The 21,186-nt window shown below is 43.3% G+C and overlaps 1 protein-coding gene across 1 annotated transcript in view; it reads right to left on the reverse strand.

The window, feature by feature from the left end:
- TBC1D8 (TBC1 domain family member 8) overlaps positions 1 to 21,186 on the reverse strand; it is a 50,327-nt gene that overhangs the window by 1,090 nt on the left and 28,051 nt on the right. Inside the window, exons 6-19 of the mRNA XM_075135873.1 lie at positions 16,801 to 17,008; positions 15,421 to 15,615; positions 13,977 to 14,153; positions 13,416 to 13,566; positions 12,329 to 12,543; positions 11,339 to 11,456; positions 6,766 to 7,051; positions 6,123 to 6,252; positions 5,726 to 5,824; positions 5,096 to 5,164; positions 3,498 to 3,738; positions 2,165 to 2,230; positions 1,454 to 1,543; positions 1,211 to 1,311 (exon numbers count right to left, since the gene is read on the reverse strand). Of these exons, the coding sequence (XP_074991974.1) occupies positions 1,211 to 1,311; positions 1,454 to 1,543; positions 2,165 to 2,230; positions 3,498 to 3,738; positions 5,096 to 5,164; positions 5,726 to 5,824; positions 6,123 to 6,252; positions 6,766 to 7,051; positions 11,339 to 11,456; positions 12,329 to 12,543; positions 13,416 to 13,566; positions 13,977 to 14,153; positions 15,421 to 15,615; positions 16,801 to 17,008 (2,146 nt within the window). The remainder of the gene's footprint in view (positions 1 to 1,210; positions 1,312 to 1,453; positions 1,544 to 2,164; positions 2,231 to 3,497; positions 3,739 to 5,095; positions 5,165 to 5,725; positions 5,825 to 6,122; positions 6,253 to 6,765; positions 7,052 to 11,338; positions 11,457 to 12,328; positions 12,544 to 13,415; positions 13,567 to 13,976; positions 14,154 to 15,420; positions 15,616 to 16,800; positions 17,009 to 21,186) is intronic.

Below are 21,186 nucleotides of genomic sequence, written 5' to 3' on the forward strand. Positions count from 1 at the left end.
CAGAATGCTGTGTACAGACCTGAACGTTTGTAACTGCTGCCTGCATTTTAAAAGATGTTAGCAAAGGGATTTCAAGCCCCACTGATGATGGGAAACCTTGGTGCTGCAAATCAGAAAGGGAACAGGGCAGAAAAGTATTTTGCTGCCTTGATGAAGGAGATCAGGACCTCTCAGATGACCAAAGGGCAAGTGAGATAGGACGCAAGAGATGATAGATACAATCTGTTACTGATGGGAAACCGGTGGCTGTTACACAGAACGAACTGCAACCAGAGTAGCCACCCACAGGCTTGCAAGCAACTTCCCTTCTGCCGTTTCTCTCTCTCTTTCCCCAGTCATCTTCTTATAATCAAATGCAGACATCTCCCCTGCCCATCCTCTTTCTCTCCTTCCTTCCCTCACTCACCCATCACAGATGATTATTAGGTTATGAGAGGACATTTCTGTATCCTATTATGAAATTTGTGAGCCCTCGAGTTTCATACAGTCACAGGATGGATAATTTAGGGTGAAGGGACCTCAGAAGTTCCATCAAGTGATACCTTTATGAAAGATTATGTGGCCCTGCTGAGCTGAAAGGTTAGGTATATCCCAACAATTTAAAACTTTATTTAGCAACGCCAGCATAGAAGGGATTCTGGGTGTAGTCCCATCTTTCTTTGCATGTTCGTACATTTGTTTTACTAATACAGGACCCTTTTCTCTCCAGTAGATTTCCTCATGCCAGCAACATACACAAAGCTCTACTGGCATTAGGGAGGAGATGTTAAGATGATGAGAGCCTTCAGCTGTCTTAATGCAGTTCTAGTCATTATTTGGTCAAGTCCCAGTTGGTGATGGACTAAGAAGGAAGACACCAGTTTGGTGGAGAGGAGGTCAGGGAAGACAGAACAGCAATATGCATTCTCAGAAATGCTCTGGGCTTGGCAGGAGGACTTTTTCCAGCCTGAATGAGCCTGTTTTCCACCCTGTTATGCTGCAGATGAGGGTAAGTCTGGAATTCTTTCTATTCACCAGGCAGTCTGAGGCCAGGGAGCTGCTAGAAAGGTGGTTGAGGGTTTTTAAACATGATGCCTGGATCAGATAGCCCAATCCTTGATATCTGAAGGACTGAATCTAAGCTCAGAAAGAGCTAAACTGTTGTATTTAGTCATTTCATTTTTGAGTACTCTCCACTTTAGAAACAGACTATAGCCCCTAGTATACATACCTGGCTCATTTTTGGCAATTCTTTTTCAGTTTTGGTATCCTTTTCTTTGGCTAAATCCTTCAGCATCTGCTTCAACTGCTTTTGGTAATCTACCGCGTCACCTTTTTTGGAGCAGATACAAAAAGGAGAATTAGTTTTCAAGTCGCTGGAGTAAATTGACATTTCAAATAAAACCCAGAGAGCAGAGATAATGGAGTCGGTTATCTCATATGCACACGCATTAGAGAACCATTTCGGACATACCATTTGCTTTTCCAATGACTAGTGGTCTTGAAGTTGACAGCAAAGGATTCTTTAATGGTGACTGGCTGTCTCGCTCATTTTCTGTGAGAGCTAGCCAAAAAAAGTGAAAAATGTAATGATGAATCCTTCCAATGCTACATAATGGTTATTTATGCTTTTAAAATTTACATATTTGAAGAAAGCAAAATAATTGGGCAAAGATGTTTTTAAACAGTACTTCATTAAAGTCACACTGTAAAATTATGTTAATGTAAGTAAGACTGGTGCTGCAGTGAAACAGTTGGAAGTCTGCCAAGAATGGCACATTTAATTAAAAACTTTGCAGAGAGAAACTACCACAGAATTTTGTCACCTAATCAGAACTGGATCAAGATGTGATGAGGAGATTTCTACTGTGCATGGAGTACCAGCCATCCAGAAATGTTATTCAAGTTCAATATTTTGTCTAGAAGTAACCATATAATTGGCTGCAAAAGATCTCTGAATGCAGCAGATGTGAGCCTTGACATTGTGTATCTATAAATTTCACCCAAAAAGGTTTTGACTGGAGTAAATTTCAAAATGCAGTGAGCATAACTACAAATGCAAATCCTATAAGCTCCCAGCTGAAGGAAGCAAGATAGGATTCTTCATTAAGCAGCCTTTTCCCAAAAGCTTTAAGCAAGAGTTTTGAAGCAAACTGAGGTATTCACTCCCTTTCAAATTTCTTACCAGGTGGGATATGCAGCTTATATAGTAACTTTATCTTTTCATTCATTTCTCCATTATACATAACATCTGCAAGAAAAAAAAAAAAAGAACAAGAAGGAAGTGGACCAGAGCATTTACTTCCACAGTTTAAAATAAATCAGGCATTCTCTGTGCACAAAAGATAATTGTTTGCATTGGACAATACATGAAAACATATGGCCAGTATATTACAGTGAAATATTTCAAGTAGTGCCTGTCAATGAGGAACAGCAGGTGAGAGCCGTCTGGTTTGGTCTTTGTTCTTGTCAAATAGAGTGGGAGTACCTAGCCCTCTGGAGCTTCAGCATCATTTAAAAATATGAAGGAGAATGGCAGGCAATCTAGCAAAGGCTGTTTGCTGCCACAGATTAACAGGACTGTGAGAGGAGAGAGACAGAAAACTCCCTTCGGGGCCATCACGTTCTTAATATTTCTGCCCTTCAGCTCTTACTGCTGTTCTGTAGCATAAGCCCAGAAGAGGTAACTACTTCACATGTAATACAATTCATGTTTTCAATGACCAGTAGAAATGAGATTCTAAACTTCCAAATGCACTGAAATACAGTGAAAAACTTTTTAATTTTTAAAGTTGTATCCCTCTAAGACTCAAAATCATATAACAATATAATACAGGTTGGCTTGGTTCACATAAAAAAAATCCAGAAAGCTTAAGTGGCGAGAATACTGATTTTTAATGAAGCTTTGAACGTTGATTCATTTGTTTCACGTGGGGTCAGGCAACAGTTGAAATGTGGCTCACTCTTCTTCACAGATTTTGGGACAGGCAGCCTCATCTCATTAGAACAGCTGGTGGCCTCAAGACCAACCCAGCACAGCTCTTGGTCCCTGCTGGCCAGATTGTTTTTTGTTCTGCTTATTGTCAACATATAAGGTATGCAGCAGTCAGTTGTGTTAAGATTAAGTCTTCAAGAAGCAGTTACAAAGAGATATACTGAGATTTCAAAGGCATACTGAGAGCAACAATCTGGTAGAGAGGATTTCCTAGCCTTCCGCACAGACCCCAGTATAATTTTAATTCATAAAATATTTTCAATAAAATCACTATTGTCCGAGAAATCAAATATTTTAATACAATATTGGATCATGTCCTTGGGCTGTCTTTTAAATCTAATTGACTTCAGGTGATTTGAACACAAAGAATTAGTAAAGGTCACTGGTCAGGCTAATTACAAGCCCAAGAAAACCATCTGTCCGCATCCTCCCCTGCCAGCTGCATGGCATTTTAACATCTGTGTCTCACCCACATGCCTCCCCCCTCCTCTGCCCACCTTCCACCCCTCAGGGGAGGCGATACCTAAGCAGCTGGCCAGCCCCTTGAATTCAATCAGCCGGTCCATGTTCTCATCCAGGAGCCGGAAGGTCCTTTGGGCGAGGACGTCGGTGTGCTCCCCGCAGGTCCAGGGGGAGACCAGCCTGTACAGGTTAGCGAACTGCTGCGCATCGATGCGGTACTGCTCGGCGTACGGTCTGCTGGGGTCGTGCCGCTCGACGACCGGACTCGTCGTGTCCCAGTAACACCTTATTAAATGTTCCTTCTAGGAGAAATCAGAGGCGGGAAAGGGGGGGTTGCAGTGTGTGGTATCAGAGAGAGTGCAACCGGCAGAAAAAGGCATTCACATCAAAGTATGCTGGAAATGCTCAAAATTCTTTTTGCGCGAGGTGTTATAACGATACCAAGACCATTCCTGTGAGAAAAAGCGAAGTATGAATCTTTAATTAGAGCAGCCAAGCACTCTCATGATTTCCGATGGATAATTAATAAATTTGAAGGGAGACTGGGCAGATCCTTAGAAGAAATTCACTGCAGGCTACTGAAATTCTCTTAGCCACATCTGGCCCGGGATGTCTCTAACCAGCCAAAGTGACAGAGTCGGAGAAAATTCAGGGTAAGCGTTATATATGCTTGACCTGCTCATTTATTCTCTCTCAGACCTCTCCATTTGGAATCTGTACCTATTAGTCTTCCCTTAGGGACAGGCTGATGCAAAACAAAGAGTCGTAACAAAACGAGCTGTCCCGGGGGAGCAAGGAAGTTAACGAAAAAGGAAACACCACCAAGAAACGAAATGAGGAAAGGGGAGGAGTGCAAGCCAGTCAAGGCTCAAAAAGAGAGCAGCAAGGAGCAGGAGGGCAGCGCTGCAGAGCAAGCCCCAGCAGCATCGTCTTACAACCACTAATGGAGGGAGGATACAGCTGCTCTTAGCCACAAAGCTACGCAACATTAAGAACATAGCACAGTCATATTCTCAGTACCTAGTATTTATGGCTATGAACAATACACAAAAGAAATGGTCCCTTAAGGGCGATAATTACATGCTTGGACCTCTAAATCAAGTATAGTTGTATAAGCTTAGATATCCCTGTCTCCTTAACTTATAATAGTTCTTTCAAACATCAGCTTGACAGAAAGGAACTGAAGTTGAAACTGCTTTTAGTTCTAAAAAACAAAATGAAAACTATTAGGAAATTGGGAACAAATAGCAAGGACACAAGTTTGTGGTGATTTTTTCCCCCATGGAGAACAGAGTCTGCCTTTAAAGAGCATTAAGAGACCAGGACTTAAAAGTACTGCAGAGCTCCCAGTGAGCAGAGCTATGTATTATTTAATTTACTCTGCATATGAAAGTTACCAGAACCTAATTTCTCGTGGACCATTTCCAAGCAGCAAGTTAGAAAGGAAACTCTGAAGCAATTCTCCTTTGAAGGATCAGTACATTACTATTCCTCTTTAACAACTGGGCAACCACAGAAAGGACAAAATGACAAGATCCCATCCGAATAGTACCACCCAGGCACAGGACAGGAGGTCTGAGGCGGCACTGCACAGCGACAGCTCAAGCTACGCCCAGAAGCCTCAAATAGGTGCATCCCCTACTTTTCAGGGAGACCAACCTTGAACAAGTCGTACAATTCCTCTAGATCTTCAGGAAGAATCGAAACATCTGGGATGACAACTCGGAGCTTAAAAAGAAAGAAAATCATGTTAGTGACAATCTTTTCTCCCATCATCACTGACACGGGCAGGCCCACAAGCCCCGCAGGGACTGTATTTACATGGTACAGCTGAAAATCGCAGTATTGAAAAGTCTTTGCAATTTTTCCCCCTTCTTTAGGTTCAGTGGTTGGACAGATCCGTGAAAAGAGAAATCCCTCAAGGGCTATTAGAAACAAAGACAGGAAGTCCCTAAGCTACGGGTCACAGGAGGCCAGGGAAGCATCGCATCGCGCTCGCTCTCTTCTTACGCTCTTCCCCGGGCATCTGCCTAGGGCCACGGCCAGAGGCAAGGCACTGGGCTGGACAGTCCTGCAGTTGTTCTTAACGTTAAAGCCACCCTAGAAAATAATGCACGTGGCCGCAATAGAAAAACCAAACCCATCAGCATCCCAGGAAAGAGCTTTTTCCAGAGTCAGTAATGATTCTTCTTTTTTTGAAGATCTGGCGGTGCCTTTTAAAAAACGAAAGCCGTCTGCCTCCAGACAGGAGATGTTAAGCTGCCTCAGTCGAAACAATACCCTACTCACCACATTTTGCTTTGTTGTGTCTTCGTGGCTTTGCAGGACACGGATTCGGTGTTTGTAGCGCATGTGCTCTATCTGCGCCACAGAGTGGTCTCCAAATTTCTACAAGGGAGGAGCAGAAGTTTATTATTTTTATAGTATTTTATGACATTTGTATTTCTTATTTACTGGAAACACGACTTTTGAAGTATTGTGAGTCCTTGAAGAAAAAGCATACCCAGTCTCTAACAGATCTGTCAGCATAGGTATTTATACTACACCTAGCATTGTGCATTTGAGCACTTACTCAAGGAATCTGTAAAGATATGTATTAACTTTCAAAACATCCATGTTAAATTTAACCTTTTTCTTTTTAAAAATTGTAACTTAACTGATCAGTAGACACGGAGCTGTATTTTACCTCGTAGGAGTCATGAATTAAGTTAGCTATTTCAGTCACTGGAGAGGCTTCCTGGTCGTCGCTGAAGAACGCGTGGTGATTACCAATAGGTGGCAGAGGGCTTTCCTCATTTTTGACATGCTCTAAAAACCTGAAGGGAAGAAATATAAGCAACACAGATATTACTCTGCACTGTGGTCCTCTCAATATAAATAAGCAAACAAGTCTTATGGCTCAGACTGAGAAATAAATTGGTTTTTGGGCTGCTACGCTTTTTAAAAATGCCTTCACGATTACTCATCCGAGGAACGGCAAGCCAGCCAAATGACTAAATGCTGCCCAAGGAAGAAAGCTTCTGTCTCCTTGAAGTCTGGAGCAGGAAGCCCGTCACTCTAGGGAAGGCACGAAGAGCAGCAGTAAATATTGCATGTTGACGCAGTCGATGCAAGTCTCGGCACTGCCAGGAAATTTCACAGGACATCTACTTGTCCCACGTACAAAGCCCATTGTTTAAGGCAGGCACTGCGAAAGCAGCAGCAGCAAGGTAACACGGAGGGTCCCGCCAGTGCCTACAGAGCGCTGTCGATACCACAACGGCACCCAAATGCCTTTGTTTTACAGCAGAACGGCCCGCGATGGAAGGAGCACTCCTGCGTGGCCATACCTGCTCAGGATCATCAGGGCCTGCCCGTCGTCCTTGCTGTTACACAGATCCACGGCGTTGGCTTCCAGTATGGCCAAGCCCAGCTGGAAAATGGCTTTGATCCCGTCATAGAAGAAGCAGTCCACAACATTCACAGCACTTTCCAGGGGCATGATGCTAAGGAAAAGGGTAAGGAACCACGAAAGAGAGATGGAAGCTAAGGTTGTCAGATCCTTCATATGTTCAGCCAGCTCTGGAAGTTGCTCTTTTATAAGCTCCTCGAACACCGACTGGTCTACTTGAGCACCTGCAAGTCATAAAGAAACAGTATTAGCCAGGACTGACATAGGAAAAAATATTCTTTAAAGCTAATGATCGCTGTCAACTATCAACTGCAAGACTTTCTTAAAATTTAAACTGACAAGATACGCACACCCCTACAATGAAAAATCCCATTATCTTCCTGCTGTGATCTCAGCTCTAACCCTCATGTCCGTAATCCTTACTGCACAACTTTCTGCAAAAAGACCGTGTTGATTCTGCTACGGGCCTTCAGGGTGCAATGAAATAGTAATGGCAGCAGCTGTTGTTTTTGGCTAAAAGAGCACATAACAATTAAGTGCTAGCGAAAGCAATCTTAAAGCATTTTACTGTTCGACTTGGGATCTATGCAATGAAAATAAGACAGTACACAATTCCTCTCCAGTGTACACACTCAAGCAAGCGGGCAGTAGAGCTTTCATTCTAAGTGAGAAAATATAAGATGGAAATCCAGATATGGCTACACACAGTAAGCAGGAAGAAAAATATTTACACATAAATATATGCACAGATATAAATATATACTTGCATGCATATATACATATATGTATATTTTAAGAACAAAAGATTTCTGCAATGCCCAGATATAAGCTTTCCTAACTGTCCCGACCAGTCTTTCCAAAAGGAGCAGATTTGGGCTCCGTTCCTTCTGTTTTAGCTACTACCTTAGCCCTGCTTTGTCAGCAGCTATTGTAGAATCAATATAGTTTCATATCATTGAAGTGGCCTCTGTTTACAAACCAGTTCTGCCACATCAGGAGCTTTAACCGAAGATGCTAGAAGTTAAAAATGTGCCTGAATAGAAAATGCAGTTAGCTTTTCAATTATTTTGCTTTTCAAGTTATTTCATTTCTTTCTCATAGTCGATATTCTGCTAATATTAGGAGACAACTTTAATTGCTATGAAATTCCGGAGACATCTATACCCTTAGCACTTAAAACTTCTGTTGGCCAAAAGCAGAACATAACCTGGACAATTTGTGGCAGAGAGCCAGCATCTTTTGGCTTTGCATCCAAATCATAAAAAAACAGATATGACATTTCTCTGTCTTTAGAACTTCTCACATCAAGCCACAAAGAGCTTCTGCTGGTGGCTGAACAAACATTACAACACCACAAATCAAAAATAAGTGCCCAGGGACATGCAAAGAGCTTTTGAGAACACATCAAGCATGGTGCTTTGCTTTGAAGAGAGAGCCTTTTCACGTCAGATGATCATAAATAAGAAGGGTGAAGAAAACAGAGGAGAAAACGGACTGGGGTTACTCAACAGAGAGCAGGTTTTTGTTTGGTTTTTTAACAAGCTTAATACAAACAATTTAATAGCCATAGTTAACATAGACCAAAAAAAAACAGAGCCGGTTTTACGGGTATTTGAAGGAAGCCAGAGACAGATAGGCAGACACATATAAAAAGATCATTCCAGGCTCATAGGCAGCATGGGAGAGATTGGCAAAAGCAGAGGTTTAAAAGAAATGTGCAATGCTACCCAGATCTTTTGCAGAAGATCATATAATTAAGTGTTGACAGCATAGACAAAAGTCAAGCAGGTGTATTCAAAGTTACTTCTATGCCCACGTTTTCATTAGGCTCCCAGAAACCACAATACCTGAGCAACTGAATCCCTAATTTATTATAGCATGAAACCATAATGAGGTAGGAGAATACCAGAGTATCCATTTAGAAAATGATGACCCAAGATGCAAACTAAATGACATCTCCAAGACTGAGAGGGCAAATCAGAGAAATAAAGTGAGGTTTTCACTGTTTCAAGAATTATAATAGCAAGATGATGACAGTCTAACCAATGAAGTGGGGTGAGATGGCCTGCTGTTTTATGGAGAGGATGGAAAAGTCACGCTAACCTGAGGATAGGATTTGCGTGACCCTTGCCACCACTCTTGACCCAAGTACAACTTGTTTCTATCTGCCAGCTACCTGCTTATAATTTTCTCTATGCAGCGCAGAAGGGAGACGAACAGAGGGAGTTCCTGAAGTAGGAAATAATGGGGGCCAGCCCTGCCTGCAGGCTTTTCCCATTTGCAAGCAGTGAAACGATGAAAAGGCTTGTTAAAAGACAGAGCGGTCATTGCTGGCAAGGCTGAAGGAGGGAGATGGTCATGTGATAAAAATAAAAAGGTTGAGTAGGACTGAATCGCCTAAGTTTTGAAAGCAGAAATTATAAATAAATAAATAAATAAAAGATTTTGATGTCATAAAGAAAAGGCCCAAGAGAAGACGGAGCTAAGAAGGCCTGTTATTACCAAGGTCATTAATTCAGTAGCTGTTTTAATTGTAGAGATTACTGGCTGACACTGAAGAGGAAAAGCATAGTGACGGGTACCAAGGTCAGAGATCACCAAAGTTGTAGAGAGATCAAAATTTGGACAGCAGTGTTGGCAGTGCGGACAAAGAGGAAGAGTTGGGTCTCGGAAGTGTTATGCAGGAAGAAACAATACAAAGTTTAGACAAGAGCTGGTTGCAAATCAAAAAAGAAGGTCAACTGGAATGTGAAGCCAAGAACACTAACTCAAGCAACAGGAACCAGAGGAGGAGCAGGGTGGAGAAGATCAGTAGCACCGATTTGGCCACGCTACGGTCTAGGGTAAATCAAAGCTGCAGAAGTAACTGCTCAGTGAAGCAATCATGCTGCAAAACTACATTGCTGCCGTTCGATTAAGGGGAGCAGGGGAACTTCTGAGCTGAAGCCCCTGGCTCTTTGCACTGTGGTGAGCCATAGCAGTACCTCTTCTATAGTCATGGTACTACTCGCCCTTTCCTTTGGGTACAGAGGACAGGAAAACAGAGAGACAGGACAACCAAGACTATCAGCACTCAAGCAGTGTAGGCTGAGGCCATGGCGAGTGACAGGCAAGATAGAAACCCAAAATTAAGTACAACTCAGGGCAGCGATATGGCCAGCCACGTGGGACCACCGAGGTTTGTTTGGGTGTGAAGAACATGCTACTTATGGGCAATAACCCAGCAAGCACCAAAATCATCAGTAACTCAAGGCAGTCCCTAGGCTGATGATATCTAGAAATGCACAAGGATAGATAAAGCTGTGTTTCTTTTTTAATCAAGGAAGGAGACAGGCAAACATGGGAGTAAGTCATTGAGATGGCAGTTTAAAGTCACTTTTGGAGACAAGAACCAAACTTCTTACAGTGCCCAACCCACTAGTTGAAAATACCAATGGCATTCAAAGCACCACAAAACATCCCAAGCATCCAGCTAACTTTGGAATAACTCTGCTTTAATTTACCTTACCTGCCAGTTCAGTGACAAGACAGTACTGCAGCGGCACAGTGTCAGGAGGGAGGTATGACAATCCCATCCTCCAAGCAAAAGATCAGAAATCTTCTCAGACATCTCCTCCTGCTCCCCAGGCAGTACACAATTGCCCGCACCATTTCAAGCTCCCAGAACCACTACTGCCAGGGATTTCCTCCTATCCCCACCTCCTCACAATTGACCCCCATCCCTCCCTTTGCTACGGTGATGGTGTAACAGCAGACACTGTAACTAAAGAGTAAGGTTAGCATTAAAGAGGGAAAAGCTATCAAACATTTCTGTATGAGGACTGCAAAGAACAAGTACTTTTTCTTGTATGCATACCTGCAATTACTGCGTCAAGCTGCTCAGCCCCTCTCTTTCTGTGCAGTAGGCAGACATTTGCACAACAGTCTTAAAAATAGCTGCATTGCAAAGAACAGGAGACATAGCACATGCAGTACAAGGCACACACTGCAGAGGGACTGGGCTTATTTCTTATTCAGCATCTCCCGTTCAGAGGGTTTTGTATCAGCCCTCATTACAAAGGGCCAGTTTAGATGCAAGCCTGTATTACTCCAGCAGCCAGGCCATGCAGACAGGTCGGATCAGAAATAGCTACCCTCGCAGATCTTTCCTAGGTCCATTTTAAACAGCTCAAGTCTCTAACACTCAACACTCCTAACCAAGACACGCAAGCTCTTCTGTTTTTACCTAACAGGCAAAAGCACCACAGCCTTCTGATCAACAAGAAAAAAAAAGGAAAAAAAAAAGTAAAAGCCGAGCTTATATTTATAGTTCTTGCAGTTCAAAACCTTCAAACTGAAACCAACCCTAGCTGGAACCTGAGCAGCCACTGCTGCTGTCCCAGCACACCGCACAAGTCGACAGACCACCTCACCCGTGGGGTCTGGACCTCAGAAGACCCTGAGCGTTTTACTCACCCCAATGCCATTCGGCTGCCCCTTCCCAGTTAGCAAGAAGAGAGGCACGAGCTCACCTATCACTCGGTGATTGAAGTAATCCGGCAGCATTCGCTCGCACACAGCAACCAGCAGCCAAAAGGCTTCTTCCTCTTTGGCGTACAACAGCAACACGGAGGTCAAAATATTCATAGACTTACAAGGGCAAAGAAGAAAATGGGATTTGTTAGTGACAGCGAATCCTACTAACAAAAGCTAAATTGTGGGTATTTTTAAAGAAAGAAAAGTAGCCTTACGTGATGTAAACAACTAAAAAAACAACCAGCAAGAGAAAGGTAATAGACAGTGAATACATAATTGCAACCCAAAGGCATAACAAGTTTTTCAAGCTTATGTATACTGCATTATGTATACTGTATATTTCCTGAGAGCAATAGGAAACAATGGAGAAAAGCACAGTACTGGATTTGCCCAGGTACAAAGTAGGTAACTGATAGTGCAAGATGTTTTGGGGCTGCTTTTTCCCTCTCTCTGTATTTGTATTTCGAAAGAAGATAAGGGATCTGGAACCGGTCTGATGTTAATCAGAATTCAGGTTGCTGCACAGAAGGTAAAGTTATTATTTTAGCTGGCCAGCTGGGTAAACTATTTCATAATTTGTCATCAATTTTTGCAGAAGGGAGCAGAACTTTAGTTCACTAAACCTCTGCCCCAGTGTTCTACATGAATCTAATCTGTGCAGGCCAGCTTACTTGCACTGTCTCCAAGTGTTGGGTAAGAAATGCACTTTCGAACAAACAGAAGCATCAGAAACATTTTTTTTCCCCTCCTTTAACTCTAATTGCAGTTTGCAAAATGCTGAGCAAAGACTTTTGTTAAGCCGGAGTACCAGCCTATGCACTTGTTTTCCAGAGTAAATCACATATAATGTCTAAAATTATGTATTTTTCGTAACTAAAAAGACATTATTTATCAAAACCACCATTAAAAATACTCCCCAGAGAAGGATAGAACTGAGAGAGCATAAAGAGGAAAGAAACAGCATTACCCCGCTGGGGGTTTTTCACCTGGCAGTATCCTATTTTGGGGTTCCTGTGCGCGTACGCCGTGAGCACCCTTCTCAGGGCGGCTATCCCCGTCTCGCTCTGGAAGGCAGGGTGCTCGGGCAGCGAGCGGTGGAGGTCACGCTCGATCTCCTCCGTCGCCATACAGCACTTGCCCATGGAGGCCTCCACCAAATGTATGTAGTAACCGGGATGCGAGGCGAGATCCGTCACGGCGTCTGAAGGCAGCAGGGAAAGAGAAAGAGGAAGACGCAAGTGGATTAGGATGACGCTAAACTTAGTTTTGTGGCTATTACTGCTCGAAAGGATGTAAGCAAGATGGTTTTCCCCAAGGTCCGGACCTAAAAGAAATAAAGTCCTAGCAGAACACGTGTCTTGAAAACAAAATCAGTATTAGCAAACCTTGTATGACGCAACATCATTCAAAACACCTTAATATTGACATCGAGCAGAAAACTTCCCCAGCAGAAAGTATTACTGGGAGAAATGTACTCAGTGCTGTTCACACCCTCCAAGGAGAAAAAACTCCACGTGAAGGAATACTTTTTACAAATGTTTGAACACGTTGTATACTGGATTAAGGATTAAACTTGAGATCATATTTGTAAGCACATTCTCTGCCAGATCTGTGGATGAAATGAGTTGTTTTTTCCATCTCCAGTTTCTGTTACCCCTGCCAACATTCAACAAGAAGCAGGAGTAGGACTGCTGACTTCAAGATGTCATTATTTTGCAATAATTTGATTTGTCTAGGGTTAAGTCAATATTTATGCTACAATCTAATTATTGCTTGAAGACGAACATTATTTTATGAAAACATGACGTTAATTTTAAATTACACAGATGAAGCAGATGTTATTTCAATTCTTCTGCACATCATGTCATATTATCCTGAGATGAAAGTTCAACAGCTCTACCTAGGTACATCCTTGCACTTATTAGTTCAGTAGCTGATCATCTCTCTTCTGTAAGCACTATCACAAGCTCCATGTAAACAACATTTAATTGCCCTTGGGAGATTTCTTGCCTAAATGTTTTGCCATGGTCAGAATCAGATGATGCTACAGCCAACATTTCAAAGAGTGCTCACCTGAGAAAAGCAGCCAGAGTTTGCCTCTTAAGGATTCAGGGATTCCCATTGCAACAAGTTTTCTGATCTTCTCTGTGCGAAACATGCACACGGTTCTGCCGTATTCTACAAAATGGTCATCCCACAGACTCTCCTTGATTTGCTCCCTAGACTGGGAATAAGAGGATATATTTTAAAAGAACAAATCGTGTGCATGTGAGAACTGGTAAACAGAAACATTTTACATATTAGAAATTCTGCAAGGTATTTCCATTACCAACGGATATGGAGAGTCTGCTCTAAGGACCACAACTTTCCCCATTTTGCATATGGAATTCACCTCACAGGGGCAGCGCAGAACTGATCAGACAGGGAGAAAAATTATAAATATTCACCAGAAAGAAATGGGGGGGAGGGAGAAGAAAAAACTCCAAGCAAATAGAAAAACTGTTATCCCATATCTAACTTCTCTAGCCAATACAGAGTTCATTTTACTATGAGTACCTGTTTGAATGTCACCCCAGCTTTTTTTTTTTAATAAAAAAAACCAACCTCTTACAACTTCCCCCAAATTTTACACACCTTTCCAAAATCAAGGCCTGCCATTCCTGACTGATGAAAGTCCGACCTTAGTGCTTCTGCATTGAGCAAATAACTGCTCTCCTTTCCGCTTCTCTCCTTGCTTTGTGAAGCCTCTGTTCCGAGACACGCAGGCTCACCGTCCCTGAGCACGCACGTGGATCCAAAGGCAGGAGTATTCTGCAACGCAGAATCAAAGTGGTAAAGACCGAGAAGAGGCTAAGAACTACGTCCTCAACTGTCTTCAAGACACAGAGCTGGGTTAGCCTTTGCCTTTTGCATCAAAACGTTTCACACTTTTCAGAAGGAAAGGCCTTACTCAAGACTTCATTCAAATTGTCATTCATTTGTATGTCAGAAAAAGGGTTGTTACTTTAAAACAGAAGTTGTTAAACAATAAATAAATAATTCTATGTGTCCTTGATGAAAAACTACCAAACAATCTTCTGCTTTGGTTAGGGTTTGAAAAACAGAATCAGAGAACAATTTAGGTTGGAGGGGACCATCTTTCTCAATCCCCTGCTCAAAGCAGGGCCCCCCAGACCAGGCTGCTGAGGGCTGTGTCCAGTCAAGTTGAGTAGCTCCAAGGAAGGGGAGTCCACAGTCTCTCTGGGCAGCCTGGTCCTGCTCTGCCCACCCTTGAGGGGAGATCTTTCTCTTTTTATCTATTTGGATTTTCCCTTGCTGCAATTTGTGACTGTTGCCGCTCATCTTTTAGCTGGAACCTCCAAGAGGAGTCTGGCTCCATCTTCTCTCTGTAACTCCCCATTAGCTAGTGGAAGACAGGCTGAACGAGCCCTGCTCCATCAACCTCTCCTCATAAAGCATGTGCTCCAGCCCCTGACATCTTGTGGCCCTCCACTAGACCTACTCCAATTTGTCAATGCTTTTCTTGCGTGGTGGGGTGGAGTCAAAACTGGACACAGTACTCGTGATCAGCCCCAGAAGTGCTGAATAAAAAGGAAGAGTAACATCCCTTGACCTGCTCGTTACACTCCTGCTAGTACAACCCCATACGCTGCTGGCCCTCTTCACTGTGAGAGCACACTGCTGACTTATAAGCTCAACCTGTTGTCCACCATGACTCCCCTGCCTTTTCCACATGGCTGCTCTCCAGCCAGCCAGCCCCCAGACCCTCTTGTTGCACGGGGTTACTCTGCCAGGCTCCACATTTGCTTTTGTTGAACTTCACGAGGTCTCTATCAGCCCATTCCGCCAGATCGTTGAGGTTCTGTGAAGGGCAGCCCTGTGCCCTAGCATCTTCACTGCTCCCCCCAGTGTGTCAATCACAAGCATGCTGCGGGTGCGCTTCATCCCATCAGGCAGGTCATTAAAGAAAGCATCAGACAGCACTGGCCAAAGATCAACCCCCTGAGGAAGGCAGGACAACCGACCAATGGATAAACACATTGGATTCATAATCCAAAAAACCCCAGAAGTTCAGTACCTGGTTCTTATTTTGCAGGTTGTTACAGTGCACTGGATTACTGGAGTTCACTTCTTTGAGCCTCTGGAGCAGGTTCTCCACCAAAGTATCCCGGTCCTTCAGCTCAATGAACTGAAAGGCCATCTTGCTCCTTATGCTAACAATGATGGGATTAGGGAGAAGGCTTGTGTCCTCCATCTTCTCTATACTGATTACCTTTTCCAGAAACATTATAGAAAACACATTATGCACCACATCCACAGAAACATCTTCAAATATTCTATATGTACCAAAATGCACAAACACAGCATTCATTTACACGCATGCTTTAAATATGGTTATTCATATTGGCTTTCCTTGATCAGACACATCCTACCACCTGAAGTTTATGGTCTCTTTAGAAGCTCAAAGCAGGCACCAAAAAGTATCCCAGCTGTTTTTTTTCCTTTTTTTAAATGGCTTTGAGGCCCACTTCGGGAGAGTGGACTGAGGGGAAAGAAAGAAAGGGGAGTGATGATTAAAACAAGATTTAGAAAAGGATCAACTTGATCAAATTCTGGGGAATGGAGGAGGAAATTTACTTTCACACTCCTGAGGACAGGGGAAAACAGCTGTTTTGTTGTTTCTGATTAAGTATATAACATTGTTCTCTTATTGTTTTCTATTTCTGTAACAGTGGAAGATAAATTGCTACAGTTAGGATATTTTGATGTTACTCTGTTATTAGTCGAGGATGAAAGGAAAGCTTTAATTAAAAGATCGTAACAGCCTTGTATCCACAGCAGATCAGGCAGGTGTTTGCTGACAGCTTCCTTCTCCTCTTCTACTCCCACCACCTTCCCATGCATCCTTCATTCCATTTAAATAAGTCTCTGATTTCAGGGAAATGTGGCAGCTCGTCACTGCCTCCAGAACATCCCCCTTTTCTCTCTGCCCTACAGGTTTGCGAAGTACCCACAGGTTCGCTGGAGTTTGTCTATGGAGGGAGAACTTCAACACTTCTAAGTGTTGATCCCAAGCAAGGATGCTTTTATATTGCTAGAATGGGTCCAAGCTGAAGTCTCCATCAACATCAAGCTGGACGTATGCGTTTGTGGAACTGGGAGGGGAGCACTGTCCGAGGCTTGGACCGATCAGACTCTGGTTTGGCAGTGCTCTGCCTGCTGCATTACCCGTCCATACTCCACTTTGAGGATCATGTTGAATCACCCAGATTTTTAGGAACTCACGTCCTAATGAGTCCCAGAACAAGCTTTACAACAATCCTGTAAGGCACAATACACACAAACATCCTACTCTTTTTCATCAAACGACAGTTTGCAGGTAAGTCAAGTGACAGTGGATGCTTACGGCAGAAAAAGGCAAATAGAGACCCGAAATGAAACAAACAACTAACTCTACCTCTCTAAGTGGGATGATAACATTGCAGCAGCCATCTTCTTTGCTGGCAAAACAGATATAACTGTCTGAAGTATACATCCTTCCCGCTGTGTGACAGCGACTAAACGGCGTCCAGAGAGAACAGTCTACAACTTCATGCAGCTTCTCCTTCCTGGGCAATCTGAAGAAGGCCCGAAAGAATTCATTCTGTGCTCTGGCTTCAAGATCCCTTAAGAGAAAGCAGTAAGAGCGAATCACAAGACCCTGAAAGCCAGGACATCCAGCGCAAGGTTTGTTTTCTTGTTAGCCTCACCGAGAGCGAGGGATACAGAATAAATGCACCGTGCACAGCAATCTTCACTGCCTATGTGAACAGATCGATAAAAGACTGACTTTGAAACACAAAAAAGAATCATTATCAACACTTGCTTGTTTAACAATAAGATCAAAAGCCACTACTATAGTGACTAGGAAAGGAAAGGACACTAATTTAAATCAGCTGGTTTGTTGGGGGTTTTTTTAATTATTATTTAACCATGCATTTTCTATGGCTGCTGTACCACTTTCCAGCCTCAAAGAGTTACAGGTTTCAATGCCTGGGAGATAACTAAATCTTTCATCTGATGAACATACGTTGAGCAACAGAGATTGTTCCTTGTTTCCCTTCCCAGTAGCATTACCAACATCACCCCAGGGACTTGCACCTGCACCCAAAAGTAATGCATTTGCTCGATGAGTACTTCTGAAGTGGTCAGTAATAGAAGAGTTAATGATGGTGGCATTTACATCATCGCATCCTTGACTTGCAGCGGTATCAGCCTCTGAGAGCCCTCAGAACAGTTGCAAAACGCAGAACAGTTTCAGGTCACTTACAGACTCAGTTGGGAATAACAGCACCAGCTACATTCAGTTTGGACTTGGCTTCCTTCCAGTCACCCATCCACGTTTATGTGGAGAGAAGAAGTTTAAATAAACGAAGCTTTCATTACTGAGCTATGGTTTTTTCCCTCCTCCTTTTTTAATGAAGAATTCTGCAGTCATTCAGAGAGCTATGCAATTACATTATAAACAGGCTACGGCTATTAGCTTACTAACAGCAGCTCCAGAAACATCAGGGCTTAAATTCTATCATTGTCTTTACTACATGTAAATTTTTCCAAACATGATTCACCTTAGGGGAAAAAAAAAAAGAAAAAAAAGAAAAAAACGTTTGACTTTGTTCCATTGAAAGAATTTAAAGCGTGGGCTGAAGCATAACAGGGAGTGGTACCTTGGTGCTGTAAATCCCCTCTCCACTCCTTCCTTCACCCTCCTCCTCTGCAGACACCTTCCCCCTACCCCATCTTTAAAAATAAATCAAGACAGATGAAGCCCCTGCTTCAGTAAGTAAATAAATCATTTCAGTTTAATCCATAGAGAAACCTAAGGTCATGTGAAACAGGGAGGAAGACAATAGAGAACAAACCGAGACCTGAGAAGGGTGGATCTGTATCTGCGACCAACAGAAAAGACAGAATGCGCTCGACCAGTGTTCGGCTGCTGTTTCCTCCTCAAGCATTATCTTTCTTAATAAGATTATCCAAGGAAAACAGACAAATCGTCTCCTGTTTTTTCACAAAGAACAAAGAGAAAGCCTCTTTGCGAAGGAAGACAAAAAGTTTGCTCCCGAGTTAAAATTCCACAGCGAGAGCAACTCTGATAAGTGCCCACAGCGATCTGCTATTGTGACAAAGCTGGATCAGGATATGCCTCCTAGTTAACTCACCACTAAAATATTTTCCATTTCTGCACAGCACAGATGAATGCTGCTGATAGCATCCGCAGTGAGCTGTGCTCTCCTGCTATTGTGCTGAGAAGGTAAGACCCTCCCTGGATCGACTCGGCTGTGAAAATTTCTATACCTTTATGTGAAAAGAGGCGTTATATGGGAGAGTGGGACCTCTGTTGAGGCAGAGATTGTCTGTTATTTAAGAGATGACTGTTTCTAATGCTCTAAAATCTGCAGTTTCTGAGTTTTCAGGATTTTGCTGCATCTCTTGGGGCTGCAGGTGCGGGGCCTTTCAGACCGGAAGCCACAGGTCTTTAAGCTGAAGAATGACATTTCCCATACCTGAAACTAAGTAAATTCACCAAGCACTGCGTCCGGCCCCCTCACCCCGTACCGGGGGAAGGCTGCCAACCCCAACGTCCCTGAACTGCCTGTCCCCCGTGACTCACGACACAGGGTCACCCAGGGCCACCGCGGAGACCACGCTGCAGCCGGAGCTGCCCCAGAGACAAGTGCCGAAACAGGGGCCAGCCTGCTGGCAGGAGGGATCCCGGAAAGGAAAAATGGTAGCGTGGGGATGAAATGCTGTCAGCACCTACCGCTGTGGGCTCAAATAAGAGGCTTTATTAGAAAGTGGCACACCATGAAAATATTTCCTGTTAGGCAGGCAAACTCTAGGGCTTAAAGCAATTGCTTCCCTTCATAAATAGAGCCAAACAGAATTAGAGCTGGTTAAAAAAACCCAAACCCTGTAACTCTTCAAAAAAACCCACAAACAAAATTAGCTCCTAAAACAAGACAGGCAATTGTTTAAACATGTTAAAGATGCAGCGACCGGCCCAGGTCCCACAGCTTCCCTTTTGAGTTTCACAGTACCTCCAATGCTGAACAGAAACACAACCTTTCTACCTGCGGCCCAATCTGTTCGGAATTTTCTTCTCTAGCTTAACAATTTCCATGGTGGTTTGGTTTTTAAGCAAATGCAGCGTACTGAGCTGTACCCAAGAAAAAGAAGGAATGCTATCGTTATTAAAAATAATGTTTATCAAGTGTTTACACATGCATCAGAAGAATAAAAGGGGAGAAGATGCAATTGGCTTGTTCCCTACTTTTCAGAAAACTCAGCAGTTCTTTCCAAGCGCAGTTCCCGACTTGCACGTTACAGGATCCTGGGCTGCCTCCAACTCCAGCACTTCAAAGTGAACGGCAAGTCTGAACTGCGATAACTCCCTGTGTGTGACCCCTGCGTTACCTTCCAAGAGTTTTAAATTAAAGGAAAAAACTCACAAGACTAACAAAATGCCTAAAAGTATCAGGACACTTAAAATTATGTCCTCACTGTCAAATGTTTTTCTCTGCTTTAAATCTAACACAAGTCAACTTGGCAAGATTTTAGTTCTGCTGAGTCACTTGCTGCCTATCTAAAATCTAAACAGGCTGGTTGACCTCTTGCTTTTTGGGACCGATTACTAGACTCTTCTTGCTATTCAGACTCCAGAAAGTTACAGATTTTGGAAATAACACATCCAATGATATACGTCTTGTTTATTGGAAGAACTGTTAAATTTGCCTGGCGAGAAAGGCTTCTTGTAAGCAAGCCAGGAGAAGTTATCTGAGAAGAGACAATATGGACTTGTCAGGACAAATGTAAACCCAACATAATTCCCTTACGTAGCAGGAACACTGGACTTATAGGGGGAGGAGATGCAACGGATATTTGAGCCAGACTTTATGAAAGTCTTGATATGCCTCACATGGGAACTAATAAAACTGAATGGAAGTGAAAAGCTGTTGTACCCCAGTTGAAAAAGAATAGCCCAAAAAGCAGCCCTCAAAGGCTCCTGGGTAAATTGGAAGGCTCTATTGAGAGGAGCTCCTTGGAGCCCTGTCCTGGACTAGCTTCTGTTCAATGTCTTCATCAGCAATCTGCACGATGAATTAAGAGATTGTTGTTATTAAACTTGCACATGGCGTGAGGCTGGTAGAGGCTAATGAGCGGAAGAACAGGATCAGATTCAGATTGATATTCATAAACTTAAGGGATGGTGTGGAAAAAAGCATTACAAGTATTTTCAGCTGTACATCATAAGGTGCACAAACGCAGCATGGAGATAACTCCACCAGCAGCCATTCAGTAAGAAGAAAAGACCTAGGGGTTACACGGGCTCACAAGCTGAGCACGAGCCAACAGCCTCGCGCTCACAGGAGGAAGAGGAGCAGCGCGCTGGGCTGCAGAAGTGCACGGCCACCAACATGCAGCACGACAGTCCTGGAGTTGCTGCAGCGAGAGTCATGCTGCTCTGGCCCTGGTCAGCACTGGCGAGGCGTCGGGGGCAATCCTGCATCCCACCACCCCACCCCTGCAGCAGCATGGGATAAGCGATGAATGTCTAGAGAAGAGCAACCAGAAGGGCTAAAATCAGGACTGATAAGAAAAACCTGGCTGAACTAGGGCAGTGCAGTCTAAAGAAGAAAAGAGAAAGGAGATGCACACCAATCTCCAAATACACAAATGGTTGCTCTAAAGAGAGAGAGAACATCTGATCTCTTCAATGGTACTGGGCGGGACAAGAAGTATGAGACTCAAAAAGCAGCACGACAGATTCAAGTTAGACTTCAGAAAGACACTTCAATGATAG

This window comes from Calonectris borealis, chromosome 1 (assembly GCF_964195595.1).
Source record: "Calonectris borealis chromosome 1, bCalBor7.hap1.2, whole genome shotgun sequence".
In the NCBI taxonomy this organism is placed as follows: Eukaryota; Metazoa; Chordata; class Aves; order Procellariiformes; family Procellariidae; genus Calonectris; species Calonectris borealis.